The sequence below is a fragment of the Dendrobates tinctorius genome, unplaced genomic scaffold (assembly GCF_039654945.1).
Source record: "Dendrobates tinctorius isolate UK_male_01 unplaced genomic scaffold, ASM3965494v1 ptg000003l, whole genome shotgun sequence".
Classification (NCBI taxonomy): domain Eukaryota; kingdom Metazoa; phylum Chordata; class Amphibia; order Anura; family Dendrobatidae; genus Dendrobates; species Dendrobates tinctorius.
Genome location: NW_027361671.1, coordinates 96,081,689 through 96,102,300, shown reverse-complemented (window position 1 = coordinate 96,102,300; position 20,612 = coordinate 96,081,689). Strand labels below are relative to the sequence as shown.

Below are 20,612 nucleotides of genomic sequence, written 5' to 3'. Positions count from 1 at the left end.
GGTTGCATTTTGCCGATTTTAATGCCGAATTTAACATTGGCAGACGTTTTCCAAACAAGTTCGCTCATCGCTAGCTATTAATTCAGGAATATAGTGGTGGCTAAGGAGCTAGAATTGCATCATCATGCCCAGTTGCACTTCCAGACTGAACTTAAACATGAATTCTCACTTCTAAAGAAGCACTTTGGCATTGTAAATAAATTCACTGGCTTATCTTTTAAACGACTACATCTATAATATAACGCTGTAAGCGTCACTCTGTCCGAAGCCTTTATAGACTGCGCAAGTGCGACGCACCTGCGCAGTCTGGCTCCAGACAGAATGAGGCATCCAGCGATGAGGAGTGTGTATGGTGCCGGAGATGGCGATATACGTACACACTGCATACCGCCATGTCCGGCACCATACTTACATACTTACCTGACAAGGAGGAGCATTGCTGCGGCTCTTCTCTTCTGCCGGAGACCGGGGCAGGAGTGTGGCCGGAATCGCGCATGCGCATAGCGCGATCCAGCACCATTTTACTGAAGACACACTTGCAGTGTGTCTTCAGCAATATGACGCCGGACAGCGCTATAAGCATGCGCGATTCCGGCTGCACTCCTTCCCGGCCTCCAGCAGAGCATGACACAGCTGGAGCACAGGAAAGAAGGGTGAGTATAAATGTTTAAATGTTTTTTTTGTATGTGTGTAGTTTTAATAGGAGTGAGGGGACCATGCATACCAGGATAGGGGGGTGAGGGGTAGCATGCATACCAGGATTGGGGTGAGAGGACCATGCATACCAGGATAGGCGGATGAGGGGGTACCATGCATACCAGGATTGGGGGATGAGGGGTACCATGCATACCAGGATAGGGGGTGAGGGGTCCATACATACCAGGATAGGGATGAGGGAGTACCATGCATACAGGATTGGGGGATGGGTACCATGCATACCATGATTGGGGGATGAGGGGTACCATGCATACCAGGATAGGGGGGTGAGAGGACCATGCATACCAGGATAGGGGTGAGAGGACCATGCATACCAGGATAGGCGGATGAGGGGGTACCATGCATACCAGGATTGGGGGATGAGGGGTACCATGCATACCAGGATAGGGGGTGAGGGGACCATGCATACCAGTATAGGGGGTGAGAGGACCATGCATACCAGTATTGGGGGATGAGGGGTACCATGCATACCAGGATAGGGGGTGAGGGGTCCATACATACCAGGATAGGGATGAGGGAGTACCATGCATACAGGATTGGGGGATGAGTACCATGCATACCATGATTGGGGGATGAGGGGTACCATGCATACCAGGATAGGGGGGTGAGAGGACCATGCATACCAGGATAGGGGGGTGAGGCTAGTTTCACACTTGCTTTTTTTTGCAGCGCGTTTTTCCCGCAAAAAAACGCATTGAAAAAACACATACAAAAGCATACAACTGCTGCGTTTTTTTCAAGCATTTTTATGAGCATGCATGAAAAAAACGCAGCGTTTTTATGCGTTTGTATGCGTTTTTAGTGCGTTTTTACCGCGTTTGCGTTTTTTTCCAACATTAGGTGGCCCCTCACACTAACCCAAACCATGACTTTACTAACCCTAACCCTGACCCTAACCCTAACCCTAACCCTGACCCTAACCCTAACCCTAACCCTGACCCTAACCCTTAACCAAATCATACTTAACCCTAACCCAAACCCTAAACCCTAACTAACCCTAACCCTAAACCTGACCCTAACCCTAACCCTAACCCTGACCCTAACCCTAACCCTAACCCTGACCCTAACCCTAACCCTGACCCTGACCCTAACCCTTAACCAAATCATACTTAACCCTAACCCAAACCCTAAACCCTAACTAACCCTAACCCTGACCCTAACCCTAACCCTAACCCTAACCCTAACCCTGACCCTAACCCTTAACAAAACCATACTTAACCCTAATCCTGACCCTAACCCTGACCCTAACCCTTAACAAAACCATACTTAACCCTAACCCTGACCCTAACCCTAACCCTAACCCTGACCCTAACCCTAACCCTAACCCTGACCCTAACCCTTAACCAAACCATACTTAACCCTAACCCTGACCCTAACCCTAACCCTAACCCTGACCCTAACCCTTAACCAAATCATACTTAACCCTAACTCAAACCCTAAACCCTAACTAACCCTAACCCTAACCCTAACCCTGACCCTAACCCTAACCCTAACCCTGACCCTAACCCTAACCCTGACCCTAACCCTTAACCAAATCATACTTAACCCTAACCCAAACCCTAAACCCTAACTAACCCTAACCCTGACCCTAACCCTAACCCTAACCCTGACCCTAACCCTAACCCTAACCCTGACCCTAACCCTTAACAAAACCATACTTAACCCTAACCCTGACCCTAACCCTGACCCTAACCCTTAACAAAACCATACTTAACCCTAACCCTGACCCTAACCCTAACCCTAACCCTGACCCTAACCCTAACCCCAACCCTGACCCTAACCCTTAACCAAACCATACTTAACCCTAACCCTGACCCTAACCCTGACCCTAACCCTTAACCAAACCATACTTAACCCTAACCCTGACCCTAACCCTAACCCTGACCCTAACCCTTAACAAAACCATACTTAACCCTAACCCTGACCCTAACCCTAACCCTAACCCTGACCCTAACCCTTAACCAAACCATACTTAACCCTAACCCTGACCCAAACCCCAACCCTAACCCTGACCCTGACCCTAACCCTAACCCTAAACCCCCTTAACTAACCCTAACTCTAACCCAAACCCCTAAATTCCATGGTTAACAAAAAAAAATGCATGTGCAAAAAAACGCATACATGAGCATGCCAGTGCGCACATATGCGCATCCATAGGCTATAATGGCCATTTTTAGCGCAAAACGTGCGCATATGTGCGCATGCGCTTTTTTGCAGGGCCAAAAAATGCAACATGCTGCATCTGGAAAATACAAACGCACACCCCAAAAAAACGCAGCGCATGAAAATCGCATACATGCGCTTACATGCGCGCAGGTATGCGCACCCATGTTAAATATAGGGGAAAAAACGCATGCGCACATATGCGTTTTTTTCCAGCGCTAAAAAACGCAAATGTGAAACCAGCCTGAGCGGACCATGCATACCAGGATTGGGGGATGAGGGGTACCATGCATACCAGAATTGGGGGATCAGGGGTACCATGCATACCAGGATAGGGGGTGAGGGGACCATACATACCAGGATAGGGGGTGAGGGGACCATGCATGCCAGGATTGGGGGTGAGGGGACCATGCATACCAGGATAGGGATGAGGGAGTACCATGCATACCAGGATTGGGGGGTGAAGGGACCATGTATACCAGGATGAAGAATGGGGTGCCATGCATACCAGGATAGGAATGAGGGGTGCCATGCATACCAGGATAGGAGGGTGGCAGCACATACCAGGATGGGAGACCATATACCAATAAAAATGCTCGCCACAGGGCATAGAACAGGTTCATAGCTAGTAATTATAATAATGGTTTTGGGGGATGGGTGGTAAGAAAGTCTAACAGGTTCTCATTAAAATAAATGTTTTAATAAAAGAAACCTGTTATTCAGTTCATGTGGCCCAAACCACAGATAGCTGAATCAGAACATTTGCAGCCAGGTATATTATTCTCTGAAATTCTCCGGCATTTCAAAGAAAACATACTTTGAAGAGCCAGATTGGGAATATAGAAATAGACTATAGTAATATGGCTCTGCAGCCGGCCAGCTTCTCCCCAGTCCGCAGTAGGTGATTGAGAGGTAATAGGCACTCGTGCATCAAGGCTCTGATTTATGCAGTCTGTGGGCAGCATGAATCGTGTGACAGGTTTGATTTAACTGTGAGGTGATAAATTTGTAACTGTTAAATAAGAGCAACCATACCTACCATATATTCATGCATAATATGGCAGATATGTTTGATTTCATCATTTAATGTTCCATTATACGTTTCAACTGTTATGTAATTTAGACTTTTCATTCCTTATTCAACAATGGGCCATGGCTTATAGGAAAAGGTTAAGTATCTGGTAACTGGTTAAGTACCAAGACAGGTTAGAAATGTGCACAAAGTTGTTGTGTGCAGTTCTTACCTTTCTCAGAAAAATTATTTTACATCCATTCATACTTCATTATTAGCAACGATCAAGCATTTGGGGTGCTTGGTTACCTCGTTACTTGATCAAGTATCGAGTGCTTGAGCACCATGCTAGAGTCTCCGCCCCACATGTTTCATGGCTATTAGACAGCCAATAACCAAGCAGGGATTGCCTGCTATATAAGGTAATGCCGTAGCCATTTTGGCTACTGGTAATAGGCTACGTACCCACGATCAGTCATTTTAGCGTTCTGGACACACCGTATTTTTGCTGTGTCCAAAATGTTGCGTTGTACAGCACAAGCACAATGGATGGGATTAATAGAAATCCCATGCCCACTGTGGTTTTTTAGGCTGCGTAAACTCAACTGCATTGTGGGTTTCCAAGAGGCAGCAAGTTAATTTCTCTTTTGGCAGTGCTCAGTCTTCTATGTGTGGAATTTTCTCATAGACTTACATTACATAGTAACATAGTAATCAGTCGCACATGCTGCTCCTGCATCAGACGGCTCCACGGACACCAGCTCATACCCTCAGTGATGAATATCGCATGACACGGACACGTTATTACCTTATAAAGTGGGCGGGCATCTTCCAGGCACCTGTATATTAGCCACCTTGAGGCCACAATATATAAGCCGAATGAATCCACCCAAACCGCACTACCTAAAAAGATTGTTCTGATGGAGGTCCTATGGTGGACTGAAAATGTTCAAAATAATGGATTGTTTTCTGGACACAAATAAATTAATTTTTCTTTTCCTGACTACCTAAGTGTCAAGTTTCTTCTACATATTGATACACAGGGCTGGATACCCTACTTGGGCACCATTAACTGACTACAAAAAGAGTGTTTTTTGCATCACTAAAAAAAAAACCCCAACTACCATTACCCCTATTGCCACGGCACCAGGGCAATCAGGAAGAGCCAGGCAAAATGCCAGAACTGGCACATCTTTTGTTATGTATAAACACATTTACTACAAGTGCTTTTTCTAGCTGTGGATTTATCATGTCAATGCAAGTCTATGGAGAAAAGCTGCACAGAATCCCTCACGACGGGTGAGTTTACGCTGCTTAAAACAGAATCACAGTGGCCATGACATTTCTATTAATCCCATCCACTGTGCTTCTACTGTATAACGTTGCATTTTGGATGCAGCGAAAATACGCTGCATCCTGAACTATAGTATTACTGTTTGTGGGCATGCATCCTAAGCGGTGGAGGAGGTGTTTTTTTTTCTTTATCTTTTTAATTTTGCCTTATAAACAAGAAAGAAACAGGAAAGAATGTTTCCTAACATTTTTGTCTGGAAAATCCATTTTATCTTTGGTTTTGTATGTTTTACTGTCAGTCTGCAAAAATGGAGTAATAATCTGACAACATAGTTACCAGCAGCAACCTGGGAGTTAGAGAAGCATCTAGGTGTCTTCCCTATGCTGTTCCCATTCCATCTGAGCGCTGTTTCCCTCCATTTAGCAATTCTCCTGCCTTCCCACTAAGGTCTTCCGGAAAATTGCTTGTGTTTCCCATTGACTTCCCTTATACTCGGTACTTAAATCAAGCCCGTCCAAGGGTCTGACCTTCCCGATTTGAGTACCGAGCTCTCAAGCTTGGTTTTAGCACTTGATCATCACTATTCATTATCCTATTCCATACAGATGTTCAAAAACTGCAATAATACTTACAAAGTATATAAAGCTGAATGTTCTATTAGCGCACTTCAATATGTGGGATATACAATCCCACAAACTGAAAGTGCAGATTTTCGAACATATAGCGGGCACTAATCCCAGTGTCACTTCGAGCAATACTACAAAGAAAAACGCAACATGTCAGTTGTCTACAAACAATTTTTTTTTTAACGTAGGGCATGTGACAGGATTATGTGTGTATAGCATTGAGAAGGTTGAGGAGGCAACTGGCTTGGTAAACGTGAAACATACTGAATTCTAAACCTTGACACATGTTCGCCTAATGGTCTAAAACTATAGGACAGACCCCTATGTGTCATTACTGAGTGTTCATGCTCGAAGATAAACAGTGTACTTTACACTTCTATGAAATATGTGTGTGGATTAGTGATTTTTTACCATGATTAGGTTTCTACTTAAGGTCTGTTTTGGTCATTTGTGTTTTATCTTTGAGTAATGGTCTATAAAGGGCCCGAAACGCGTAAACCCTTGGAATATTTTTAGCTATGCCTATAATTTGAAGTTGTCTTACTGAGATAATCGCTAAAAGCTATGTTTAACTTATTTCATTATGGTGCTGGAGAGTTCTATCCAACGTGTTTGGACTTTTATGGCTAAGTTTGCATTTTCTAGTCTCGCGTAGGATTAATAAATCTACCACAACTATCTAGGGCCCATTTCCATATGTCTGATTGGGTATCTTTCAAATAAAAGGCAAGATTCTTGGCACTCTAGGTTTCTAATTTTACACAGAATGGCTATGGTAATAATAATAGGTAATATTAATGTGTTTGGAATGGTAACCATAAATTCTGCTACCATCTGCTACAAAGTGCTTGCGTTATGTACACCAGCCTCGAGTGAACCGGTCTTTAATACACGAAGCAGCAGTCAGACATCCTTTTAGGTTTTCTCCCAGCTGCTTGTGTGGTCTGTGAGTGTATGTCAATCTGTTCACCTTCCAGATCAATGACATCAGATTCGGAGCGCTTCCAACGCCGCGCGGCTTTCTGCCTGTGATGTCACCTTGTCCCTTGCTCGGTTTAATTACCTGGAAATTACAGAACTGCTGCACTGTGTTTTTTCTCTCTTGAACTACAGAATATGTTATCAGGTTCCGTGATGCAAAAACTGAATTGACTCTGTGCCCTTGATATCCTAAAATATTGTAATTGTTTGTTCTATTTCTATATTGAACATTAAAATATATCATTTCCTCTTTTACCTTGTACTAAGTCAGGGTTTAATAGGTGCGCACATTGTTTATCCCCTATTGTGAGTGGAGTGAGTCATACAGTACATGTCTTGGAGATTTGTCTTCATGAATTTATGCATCATTTTGATGAATACTGTTCGAACTGAGCTATATTTGCTCAAGGCATTTACTTTAAAAGGATGTTTGTTTTACAGAGTTGACAGCGGGTTTTTAAGCCTTTGATGATTGCTGCATACCTTAAATGCCATATTTTATTGAAAATATATGTATATATCTTCAGAATTTCGTCTAAGTAATATTTTATAACATTTTGCAATTAGTTTAGAAATAAAATGGATATTTGCAGTGCCAGCTGCTTATTTTTATTTTACCGTAAGCACAGGAGACTCTGAAGGCAACTGGTGCCCACAAGTGCTTATGGCAGATGGGTTTAAAGGGACGAAAGGTGCGATGTGAATATTAATTCTGGCCCTGATACAGAGAGAATCTACTCCAACTGGGAATTGTGCTTTGACAGAATATAGTATAATTCTACTAGAATCTCTGACAAAGGCAGTATGTACTGTCGCAGAACTAATGACCCATAAAGGTGGATAAAATAGTGAACATTAAAATTCTCGCTAAGAAATTAAATACTGTAACTAAAAAAGAATACTAACATGTATATAAAGTATTGTGCAAAAGTTTTAGGCAGGTAGTCAAAAGTTTTAAGCAGGTACTGTTTGCAAAAAATAAAGTTGCAAAGTAAGAATGTTTTGAAAAAAATAAAAGAGGTAATACTTTATCATTAGCAATTAAAATTAAGAAAAAGCAAGGTGAGTTTACAAAAGAGAAATTTAATCAAATCAATATTTCGTGTCACCACACTTTGCATTTAGAGTAACGCAAAAGCATCAATTCTACTACATGCGCTTGCACTCAGTTTTGAAGGATCTCAGCAAAGATGTTATTTTAACCCCGTAACCACCGGAGGTATTTTCGTCTTTGCGTTTTCGTTTTTCGCTCCCCTTCTTCCCAGAGTCATAACTTTTATATTTTTCAGTCAATATGGCCATGTGAGGGCTTGTTTTTTGCGGGACAAGATGTACTTTTGAGCGACACCATTGGTTTTACCATGTATTGTACTAGGAAAACAGGAAAAAAATTCCAAGTGCAATGAAATTGCAAAAAATGCAATCCCACACTTGTTTTTTGTTTGGCTTTTTTTCTAGGTTCACTAATTGCTAAAACTGACCTGCTATTATGATTCTCTAAGTCATTACACGTTCAGGCACCAAACATGTATAGGTTCTTTTTTATCGTAGTGGTGAAAAAAAATTCCAAGCTTTGTTAAAAAAAAAAATGCGCCATTTTCCAATACCCGAGGTATCTCCATTTTTTCGTGATCTCAGGTTGGGTGAGGGCTTATTTTTTGTGTGCCGAGTTGACGGTTTTAACCATACCATTTTGGTGCACATACGATCTTTTGATCGCCCGTTATTGCATTTTAATGCAATGTCACAGCAACCAAAAAAACATAATTCTGGCATTTTGACTTTTTTTCTCACTACACCGTTTAGTGATCAGGTTAATCCTTTTTTTATTGACAGATCGGGCGATTCTGAACGCAGCAATACAAAATCTGTGTATGTTTGATTTTTTTTTAACTGTTTTATTTTGAATGAGGCGAAAGGTTCAAAACAGCTGACATGTCCCAGGAAAGATGTGGTCTCAACGCCGGAGCCAACATTAAAGTGAGGGAGTTCGACTTCGGTATACTATTATGCCCGATGTAGGAAACGTGTTAAACATCTTGGAGAACTAACCACAGATCTTCTGGTAATGTGTGCTTAAATCCTCTGTCTCTTCTTGAAACCCCACAAAGACTCAATGTTCAGATCAGGTCTCTGTGGGGGCCATATCTTCGCTTTCAGGACTTATTTGCTCTTCTTATGCTGAAGTTCTAGCGTACATTGATTCATGCTTGATATCATCCTGCTGCAGAATAAATTTGGAACCAATTAAATGACATCATGTATTGCATGATATGTACTGTAAGTATCTGCTTGTATTATTCAGCATTGAGGGCAACATTAATACTGAACATATCCCTGACTCCATTTGCTGAAATACAGCCCAAGGAACCTTCACTATGCTTCACAGTTGACAGCAGATGCTTAATATTATTATTATTTCCAGCCCTTTGGCAAACAAAATGCCTTCTGGTACAGCTAAATATTTCAAAATTTTGTCCATCAGTCCAGAGCGCTTGCATCCATTTTCTTCACCTTTGTTCCTATGTTTTTGAATATGGTTAAGCCATGGCTGCAATTCTTCCGTGAAGACTACTGGCAAGACTGGTTCGAACATTAGATTAGTGTATTGATTTGATTTAGATTTTCTGCTTTTGTTCTTTCACTTTGCATTTTGCTAACTGATAAAAATAAACTATTGAGGGTATGTGCCCACAATCAGGAACTGCTGCTGGTTTGATGCTGAGTATTTATGCAGCGTCAAACTGCCTGCTGTTACAGCATAGTGGATGGGATTTCTATGCATGCATAGTCACCTGCGGCTCACCCGTGGGCACTGACATGCGGCGCATCTTTCAAGACCACAGCATGTCAGTTTCTATTTTTGAAAGTATTCTTACTTTTCATCCTTTTTCCACACTTGACTAAAGCAACAAAGGAAAAGTATAGAAATTATGGAAATCACAGAACTAGACATGTTAATTACATTCAAATGATGAAAAAAATTAAAGTAAAATATTCCAAACATCTCCACTAATTCAGTATTGTGTATAAGTGCCGCACACAGAAAAAAAATTTGTAGTGCGAAACGCGTGTCGGGGTTTGGAGGATCAGTGTGTCACTTGACACTGCATACACGTGGAGAATGCCACCTCAGGTATTATGGATGGTTCCCAGAAAAACGCCCACAGGAAAATTGCCCACACAGAAAATTGCCTACACAGAAATTTGCCCACGTGGAAAATGAAAATTGACTCACATGGAAAATTGCCCACACGGAAAATTGCCCACATGGAAAATTGCTCACACAGAAAATTGCCAATTGCAGCATCACAAAGTTTAAGATCTATGAAGATCTGTGTTTGCAGCAGTCTGTCATTATCAGCAATAGATAGATATAGTCTGCTCTCATCTCTCACTGATTCTGTGTTGTGCTGTATTGTATTTGAATGGAGCCCATGTAAGTCAACTGGGTTTCCTTGTTGACATTATTTCACATGTTCCTTCCAGCAATTCCCCACCCCATTGTTTCAAATTGGCAATCATGTCATGCCATTTGGTACAAGTTAAAACATGTACTTTAATAGATATGTCCCCATATTTGTTAATTTCTTTTCAATTAAAGTGTATTTTGAGTTCATCTAAAGTATTCTAGCCAGAGGAACAACAAAGTTATGATTTACTTGAGGTTCGAATATCTTGCATTTCATACTATCAACGCAGTGGTGACTTGGAGATGCCGACTGCATCGCTCTTCAAAGTGCCATTCAATTCTCAAAACAAAAGATGACAATGTAATTCAAGAACCAACAGAACATTATAATGACTCCTGCCCTCAAAAAGCAGAAGTAAATGTGCTTCTGTGCTGCAGAGCATCTCACCTAGAATTCTATATTATTCTCCTGCCCTGCAAAGAGTCTCATCTATAATTCTATATTATTCTCCTGCCCTGCAGAGCATCTCACCTATACCTGTATACTATCCCCCTGTCCTGCAGAGCATCTCACCTATAATTCTATATTATTCTCTTGCTTTGCAGAGCATCTCACCTATACCTGTATACAATCCCCCTGTTCTGCAGAGCATTTAACCTATAATTCTATACTATTCTCTGTCCTGCAGAGCATCTCACCTATAATTCTATACTATTCTCTGTCCTGCAGAGCATCTCACCTATAATTCTATATTATTCTCTTGCTTTGCAGAGCATCTCACCTATACCTGTATACAATCCCCCTGTTCTGCAGAGCATTTAACCTATAATTCTATACTATTCTCTGTCCTGCAGAGCATCTCACCTATAATTCTATACTATTCTCTGTCCTGCAGAGCATCTCACCTATAATTGTAGATTATTCTTCTGCCCTGCAGAGCATCTCATGTATATTTGCATACTATCCCCCTGTCCTGCAGGGCATTTAACCTATAGATCTATGCTACTCTCTGTCTTGCAGAGCATCTCACCTATAACTCGCTACTGTTTTCCTGTGGGTATTCATGTCTGTGGGCAATTTTCACATATCATGTGAACATCCTCACCTTGCACCTCAAATATCATAGATCTGAAACTTTGTGATGATGCAATTGGCAATTTTCTGTGTGGGTAATTTTCTGTGTGGGTAATTTTCCATGTGGGCAGTTTTCCATGTGGGCAATTTTCCGTGTGGGCAATTTTCCATGTGGGCAATTTTCCATGTGGGCAATTTTCCTGTGGGAAATTTTCCTGTGGGCATTTTTCCTGTGGGCATTTTTCTGGTCACCATTACCACCACATAGTGACTGAATAATACCACATACAAGGAGCAAATAGCGCCACACCATGACCAGACCACATATTACCACCAGATAGTGACTGAATACTACAATACTGATCATTAATTAAAAACACAATACTAAGTGCAATTGTATACAGGAACTCTGTATTTACTGTCAGTGTACGGGTAACACACTGACTCACCAGTGACGTCTCTAGCTGAAGTCCTTCATCTTTGCTTTTCATTTTCATCCAGCACAGACCGCCATCACTTCTTCCAGCCAGGACACGTCTCTGCATGAAATAACCCAGTTACCTAGAGCATGTCTTCCAGAGCACATTCCCCACTTTCTCCCTTTCTTCTACACTACACATCTGAATACAGACGTGCACCCACTATTAATACATAATTGGTTATTATGCAACCCACCATTCCAAATATAAATTATAATCCACCATTGTGCACCCACTAACTGTTGTGAACTAATTTTCTGGTTTACCTCTGGCTTCTGGTGAGGGTGGTGGAGCTGGCTGTGTTGCCAGAGGAGTCGTGAGTTCTCCATCCGGGCTCCCTCTAGTGGTGACAGTAGGTAATGAAGCTGATCTAAATGGTAGAGACCTGCCACCTGAGGAGGAGGACTGTGAGTGGACATCAGGAGTCTCTGACTGGATTTAAGACAGCCGACTCCCTAGTTTCGTGCTGGGGATTTTTTCCTGCTTTTGAGTACCCTAGAATCTGCGGTATGGCTGGTGATTCTTAACCCGGTTTCTTTTCGATTGGCTCTTCCAGTTACGTTTAAGATCCATAGCGTGTTTCATAAGTCTCTGTTGAAGAGGTTTGTTGAGCCAGTGGTTCCTATGGCGGCACCTCCTGACCCTGTGTTGGTTGAAGGTAATGTGGAATATGAGGTAGAGAAAATACTGGATTCTCATCTGGCTAGACGGAGACTCCAGTATTTGGTCAAGTGTAAGAGTTATGGCCAGGAGGACAATTCTTGGGTCTCTGCCTCTGACACTCATGCCAATAGATTGGTTCGTGCTTTTCACCGGGCCCATCCTGATCGGCCTGGTGGCGTGGATGAGGGTTCGGTGACCCCTCCTCAAGGGGTGGTACTGTTGTGAACTCATTTTCTGGTTTACCTCTGGCTTCTGGTGAGGGTGGTGGAGCTGGCTGTGTTGACAGAGGAGTCGTGAGTTCTCCATCCGGGCTCCCTCTAGTGGTGACAGTAGGTAATGAAGCTGATCTAAATTGCAGAGACCTGCCACCTGAGAAGGAGGACTGTGAGTTGACATCAGGAGTCCCTGACTGGATTTAAAACAGCCGACTCCCTAATTTTGTGCTGGTGATTTTTTCCTGCCCTGAGGTTCTGGTTTCCTGTTCTGTTCCTGCCTTCTCAAGCTAAGTGTGCTCTGCTATTTTTTCACATGAGATTTGGTCTGGTTTACTCAGTTTTTGTGGTCAGCCAGCCCCTGCTGGGGCTGTGCTGAATTTCCATTCTTATGTCTCTGTTTAAGCCAGTTTGCTTTTTGTCCCTGATCAGATTGGTCTCTTTTTGCTCTGTCTTCAGAATATACCAGAGTGCTGATATAGGGAAATGAAGTCTAGCGACTTCAGGGTTTTTGTTATCAGAAAGTGTTGGACAATTTTTGACAGGGTTTTATGCATGATTGCAGCCAGCATCTTTCCTTTCCTGTCCTTTCTAGTTAGTGTGGGCCCCATCGTTTGCTCAGCCTGTTTTCCTATCTGTGTCTGTGTTTTGATCTTGTCTCACCGACAATACATCAATACATGTTTGGGGGCTGTCTATTGCTTTGGGGTCTGCTCTGGGGCAGTTTATATTTCCCCTTTCTTGCTTTATGCTTATTTAGTTCTCCGGCTGTGGCGAGGCGTCTAGGATCATTGTAGGTACGCTCCACGGCTACTGCTAGTTGTGTGGATAGGATCAGGGGTCTGCAATCCACTTAGTTACCAACCTCTCTGGTTTTCTGTGGCTTAGCTTGTTTTTGTTTTTCCTCCTCGGTGACTCATTCATAACAACTAACTATAAATGCCACTTTCCCTATTTAATATATAAATTAGCACCTGTACTCTTTCCCCCAATTCATTACCAGGCACTTCAACCTCAACGCCCCCCACTATGTACCTCCCGCTCTAACCCTAACCCCAATTCATTATATTTACATGCCCCTCCCACCTCATTCATTGTCTTGTCTTTCTCTCCCACCCTCTATACATTATCAACTGCTCTACCCCACATTCAATACATCACTTACTCCCCCACACTCAAAATTCTTTATTTGTTCTCCAGATAGATCATTTGCTCTCCTCACCCCCACCTTCAATTCATCATTTGCTCTCCTCACCCCCTCACCTTGAATTAAATTGCTGTGCCCCGTCACTCACACTGAATTCATCATTTGCAGTCCCCCGTCTTCTCCCCCACATCATCATTTTCAGACCCCCCACTTTAATTTGAAGTCCCCTTACTTTATCCGTTGCAGTCCCCTATCACCCCTAACTTCATGTGCAGTCCCCCTTACCCCCCACTTCATCATGTGCAGTCTCCCTTACCCCCCACTTCATCATGTGCTGCCCCACTCCCCCATCATCATGTGCAGTCACTCTTACCCCCATATCATGTGCAGTCCCCTTTACCCAATTCATGTGCAGTCCCCCTTACCCCCAATTCATCCTGTGCAGTCTCACTTACCCCCCACTTCAACCTGTGCAGTCCCCCTTACCCCCCACTTTATCCTGTGCAGTCCCCCTTACCCTCCACATCACCATGTGCAGTCCCCCTTCATCTTGTGCAATCCCCCTTACCCCATCATCAAGTGCAGCCGCACTCCATCATGTACAGCCCCACTCCCCCTTCATCATGTGCAGCCCCACTCCGTCATGTACAGCCCCACTCCCCCTTCATCATGTGCAGCCCCACTCCATCATGTACAGCCCAACTTCCCCCACTCCATCATGTACAGCCCTACTCCCCCCACTCCATCATGTACAGCCCCACTCCCCCTTCATCCTGTGCAGCCCCACTCCCCCCACTCCATCATGTACAGCCCCAATCCATCATGTACAGCCCCACTACATGTACAACCTCACTCCCCCACTCCATCATGTGCAGCCCCACTCACCCCCCTCCATCATGTACAGCCTCCGCACCCCCCTCCATCATGTACAGCCCCACTCACCCCCCTCCATCATGTGCAGCCCCATTCACCCCCCTCCATCATGTACAGCCCCATTCACCCCCCTCCATCATGTGCAGCCATATTCACCCCCCTCCATCATGTACAGCCCCTGCACCCCCCTCCATCATGTGCAGCCATATTCACCCCCTCCATCATGTACAGCCCCATTCGCCCCCCTCCATCATGTACAGCCCCCGCACCCCCTCCTTCAAATGCAGCCCCATTCACCCCCCACCATCATGTGCAGCCATATTCACCCCCCTCCATCATGTACAGCCCCCGCATCACCCTCCATCATATGCAACCCCATTCACCCTCTTCCATCATGTACAGCCCCATTCACCACCCATCCTGTGCAGCCATATTCACCCCCTCCATCATATACAGCCCCCACACCCCCCTCCATCATGTGCAGCCCCATTCACCCTTCTCCATCATGTACAGCCCCCACACCCTCCTCCATCATATGCAGCCCCATTCACCCCCCTCCATCATGTGCAGCCATATTCACCCCCCTCCATCATGTACAACCCCCTCACCCCCTCCATAATATGCAGCCCCATTCACTCCCATCCATCATGTGCAGCCATATTTACCCCCTCCATCATGTACAGCTGCCCCATTCACCCCCCTCCATCTTGTGCTGCCCCCTCACCCACTGAATTCATTTAGAAAAAAAAAAAGTTTCCCATACTTACCTCACAACCGCTCCCCAGCAGCTCCTCTCTGCAGCCAGCGTCCAGGTACATGTCGGCGTCTGCGCGATGACGTCATCGTGCAGGCCTAACACCTGACCCGGAAGTAGAGGGAGCGGGAGCTGTTCAGTTGTCAGCTGTGTGACGGCTGTGCACAGCTCCCTGCCCGATACACTGTGACGCGGACGGCTGTGTCTGCTGCTGACCGCGTCACAGAACAGAGGGCACGGCCGCACGCAGTTCCGGATCGCGGCTGTGAATCTCCCCGGTTCGGGGAACCGGCTGCTTTTTTAACAACCGGTTCCACTGAACCGGGGAGAACCGGCTGAATCCCACCCCTTGTCTATTGAATGCATGATGGGCTTGAATCATTAGCTAGGACTCATGCTACTTCTCTGGTAGTCCTTTTTAGACTGGTTGGTGCTATCACTGCACCTGAGTATATGCACATGCACTTTATTGCATATAAGTTGTTAAGCATTCTTGATTGTACAGGAGTGCTTTGTTTTTTGACTAATGCATTCAGAGGTATTAGAGCCATGCAGGCATATTTTGTGCAATATACTGAGCATTGCAATGACATGTTTTCATGAAATTGGTTATCCTGTCTCCTGAGTATTTTGGTCTTTTCTCCCCTTTTTGTCTGATTCCTTCGTGTTTTTGCCTGGTTTGAGGCACCAAAAATTATTTTGTATCTTTTGTAAAAATTTGCGTCATTCTTACTAAAATTGTTATTTTATATATTAGTTTTGTGCAAGACACTTCTTGATCTCATCAATAGCCTAGCAGCTATAGTATCAGTATGTTCATTGATCATGTGGAGTGTTACCCTTCCTGTGTTTAGGGAAATGGGTTTGGGTTGTGTGTTTACACTCACTGGCCACTTTATTAGGTACACCATGCTAGTAACGGGTTGGACCCCCTTTTGCCTTCAGAACTGCCTCAATTCTTCGTGGCAGAGATTCAACAAGGTGCTGGAAGCATTCCTCAGAGATTTTGGACCATATTGACATGATGGCATCACACAGTTGGCGCAGATTTGTCGGCTGCACATCCCTGATGCGAATCTCCCGTTCCACCACATCCCAAAGATGCTCTATTGGATTGAGATCTGGTGACTGAGGAGGCCATTTGAGTACAGTGAACTCATTGTCATGTTCAAGAAACCAATCTGAGATGATTCGAGCTTTATGACATGGCGCATTATCCTGCTGAAAGTAGCCATCAGATGCCTGTTCTTAGCTGAGAGGAGTGGTACCCAGTGTGGTCTTCTGCTGCTGTAGCCCATCTGCCTCAAAGTTCGACGCACTGTGCGTTCAGAGATGCTCTTCTGCCTACCTTGGTTGTAACGGGTGGCAATTTGAGTCACTGTTGCCTTTCTATCAGCTCGAACCAGTATGCCCATTCTCCTCTGACCTCTGGCATCAACAAGGCATTTCCGGACACAGAACTGCCGCTCACTGGATTTTTTTTCTTTTTCGGACCATTCTCTGTAAACCCTAGAGATGGTTGTGCGTGAAAATCCCAGTAGATCAGCAGTTTCTGAAATACTCAGACCAGCCCTTCTGGCACCAACAATCATGCCACGTTCAAAGGCACTCAAATCACCTTTCTTCCCCATACTGATGCTCAGTTTGAACTGCAGGAGATTGTCTTGACCATGTCTACATGCCTAAATGCACTGAGTTGCCGCCATGTGATTGGCTGATTAGAAATTAAGTCTTAACACACAGTTGGACAGGTGTACCTAATAAAGTGGCCAGTGAGTGTATATGTATACTAGATGGTGGCCCGATTCTAACGCATTGGGTATTCTAGAATATGTGTGTAGTTTATTTATGAAGATTTAAGAATAATGCAATGAATACACAGGATTTTCCAGGTAAAATATATACATTATCATTAAATGTTATTGCTCATAGAACTTAATGCAACTGAACGAAATTATTAAACAGATTACCAAAATATATAAACCATTACATGAATATCTGAGGGTTAAATTCCACGCCAATATCACTGAGTTGTCGCGCATGGTGACCAATCAGAAAAGTGTGGTTCAAATCCTGCAGCAATTCGCGGGCAGACTGCACCTGTCGCTGATTGGTCGCGCCCAGCCAGCCGGGACCAATCAGGCTAGCGCAAGGTCATCTCCTGGCTGTGTTGCTGCTGACCTCCATGCGGCAGGAGATGACCTGCGGCAACCGTCGGAAAATCGGCGGCTAGTGCCGCAGATCTCCCGATGGTAGGGGTGGCATGCGTCGTTCGAATTCCGCGCCGATTCGCGGCTGGACTGCGCCTGTCGCTGATTGGTCTCGGCCGGCCGGGCGTTACCAATCAGCGATGTGGGATTTCCGTTACAAACAGACAAACAGACAGAATTAGCCGATTATATAGTAGATAAATTAAGAAGATGTTTCTGCTCCTTTTTTTTCTACTTTTCCATATAGGGAAGTGGAAGTAGTATATGCTTGGTGTTGGCATACATCACGGTTTGACAGAAGTATTACATTAAGGCAAATAAGCATAGTTAAATATAAAACTATACTTTGCACTTAATAATTACCTGTAAATGACAATGCATGGACATCACGATATACTGGGTATTCTCTTTAAGATGCTTTGCCAGGGATTTACTGCAAATATTTTCAGTTGCTTGTTTTTCCATCAGTAAGTGAAGATTATTCTCAGTCAGGTTTACTCGGCCATTAATATATTTTCCATTAAATTACTTTAAGAAGCTATTGAGTTATCTACTATATTTGTACTGGAAGGATCTGCCCTATTAGGTCTGCAGGATATGACTGAATCTGTGCAGAATCTATAGTTATATGTATTTCAGAATGATACTTCTTTCTGCAGTCACATTAGCAGTGGAGACTGAAGTGTCCTCTGTTTGGCTACAAGGCTCATGTGACATAACAATCGTGCGCCCCGGAGGAGACAGTGCTGACACCCACTGGAATGGTGCCCATATCGGAGTTGAGAATAGCTGTTAGTATATTATAAAAGGCGAACTTGGTGATTGAGAAGGGGCTGACCGCTCTGTGGACAACCCCTTTAAAGGGAATCTGTAGTCCATTTTAGTCCCCGTGAATGTAATGTATAGCAGTGTAAGCGATGAAATACAAGTTAAATGATAATATGAATGTATCTGCAAATGAGGCTGAAAGCGCATTGGATGTGATCATGAATCTTCTTGTCCACTATCTGCCTGGTACAATCCTTATCTCCTCGGCTGATTGCTCTCTTCTCCATCGGCTACGCACCTTAGAAAGCAGAGGTGGTGGCGGATGTTGAAGAAAGCTGATGCATTTGCTGTGCACCGGTTTAAGTCAATACCCTTTCAACCTGCATGCTTAGATCACGATTTCTCCATTATGGAGCATGCTTTGGGGTTTTACAGGTTTCAATTAACTGTATTTTCAACCTACATACAGTAGCTTTGTATTCTGGTAGGTGGGGGTCTAAAGTTTTTAACAGATCCTATCAATGAATGTCTTGCATAGACACCTCTTGTTGTTCCAATTTCCATATGCAAATCCAATGCTTCAATACTCAAAATCAACTCCAGAGTAACTTTTTAATTTGTCATTAAATATTGAGGTAATAAGTCAAACTGAACCATGAATTAGCTTAAAGGGAATCTGTCACCAGGTTTTTGCCTCCTAATCTGAGAAGAAAATAATTTAGAGATAAAGACCTTGATTCCAGCGATGTGTCACTTACTGGGCAACTAAGTGTAGTTTTTATAAAATCACTGTTTTTTTCTGCACTGATTATCAATAGATGATCAGCAAGCCTGCTGATATGTAGACAAACATATTCATGAGATCTGTATAACCCCACCCACCACTGATTGGCAGCTTTCTGTGTACACTTTGAATAAGCAAAAAGCTGCCAATCAGTGATGTGGGTTATAAAGAACTCATTATTCAGAGAACTAGAAGATCTGCATTAGATAAAAGTGTGATTTTATGAAAATGATTACAAGCAGCCCAGTAAGTGATACATCGCTGGACTCAGGGTCTCAGTGCCTACATCATGCTGCTTTCAGATCATCTAGCAAAAGTCTGCTGACAAATTCCCTTTAATAGGTAATCCTCCAGTTTCTTTGAGCGTGCCATCAAAGAAACATTTATTGATTCTAGTCACCTGACCACTGCAGTCAGTCACAGGCTGCAGCAGTCCTGGTAACTTCTGAACAGAGCCGACATCAATTCTGGATTTGCCACAGATCTGCTGGGGTTCTGAAAGGTGACTATGCCTCTGTTTTAGTATTTTACAAACATTAATATCTATAAAAAAAATGTACTGAAGTGTTGGGCAGCCTCTTTAAAGCTGTTTGTTCAAGTAGCTTATTATATAGTTACTGCTTCTCATATCTGGAAATTTCATCCGTAAAGTGGCGTGAATGCACCAAGACCATTCAAGCACTTGACCAATTAATATAAAAACAATTTTTATACGCAAGCTGAGATCAAAATCCCAAAAAAAGGATTTCCAGAAATGTTTTGCATGAGGTCCTGTTATGAACTGCCTGTAATATGTTACATTTCTATTGTTTTGCAGCAAGGTATATTGGATGCTATATGGATGACACGCGGCAGAGAGCGCTCCGTGGAGTGTCCTTTTTCGACTACAAAAAGATGACAGTGTTCCGTTGCCAGGACAACTGTGCTGAACGGTAGGGTGGCGATTGCTGAATGAATAGCGCTTTATTAGTTTGTGCACATCAACAAATTCTTTTCCCCTGCCAAAACCTTATTTTTTTATTTAATTCCCATTGTTGAACTGTGAGATTTATTCAGCATTTATACTAAACAGTATCCTCCATAAGGCTTAATCAAATACCGGAGAACTCACTGTATATTGTATCTTAAAGTGTTGAAAAAGAAGTAATAAAAATGATTCAAAACTAATAGGTCCATTTCTGACAGGATACTGGCAAACAGCAGCAGAACTTGGCAGGTTAATAGACAGGGTTTTTTTACATTACAAAATGAATATATAGCTGTCCCTTGAAAACTCTGGTCCATTTTTACAGATAACTCAGCTGTGCCGGGGTCTCGTGGGGAATTTCTTTGGGCAATTTGTAGTTATAGTAAAACAGTAAAACATAACAACTGGCCAATCTCACTCCCATATGGTAACATCAGTCATAGATTTAATGAATGCAGTTAATTATTGTTGAAAT

The 20,612-nt window shown here is 43.4% G+C and overlaps 1 protein-coding gene across 2 annotated transcripts in view; it reads left to right on the top strand.

The window, feature by feature from the left end:
* The window catches only part of WSCD2 (WSC domain containing 2), a 606,696-nt gene that overhangs the window by 368,416 nt on the left and 217,668 nt on the right, over positions 1-20,612 (top strand). For both annotated transcript variants that reach the window (XM_073562054.1, XM_073562051.1), the window contains one exon: positions 19,988-20,102. In XM_073562054.1, the coding sequence (XP_073418155.1) occupies positions 19,988-20,102 (115 nt within the window). The remainder of the gene's footprint in view (positions 1-19,987; positions 20,103-20,612) is intronic.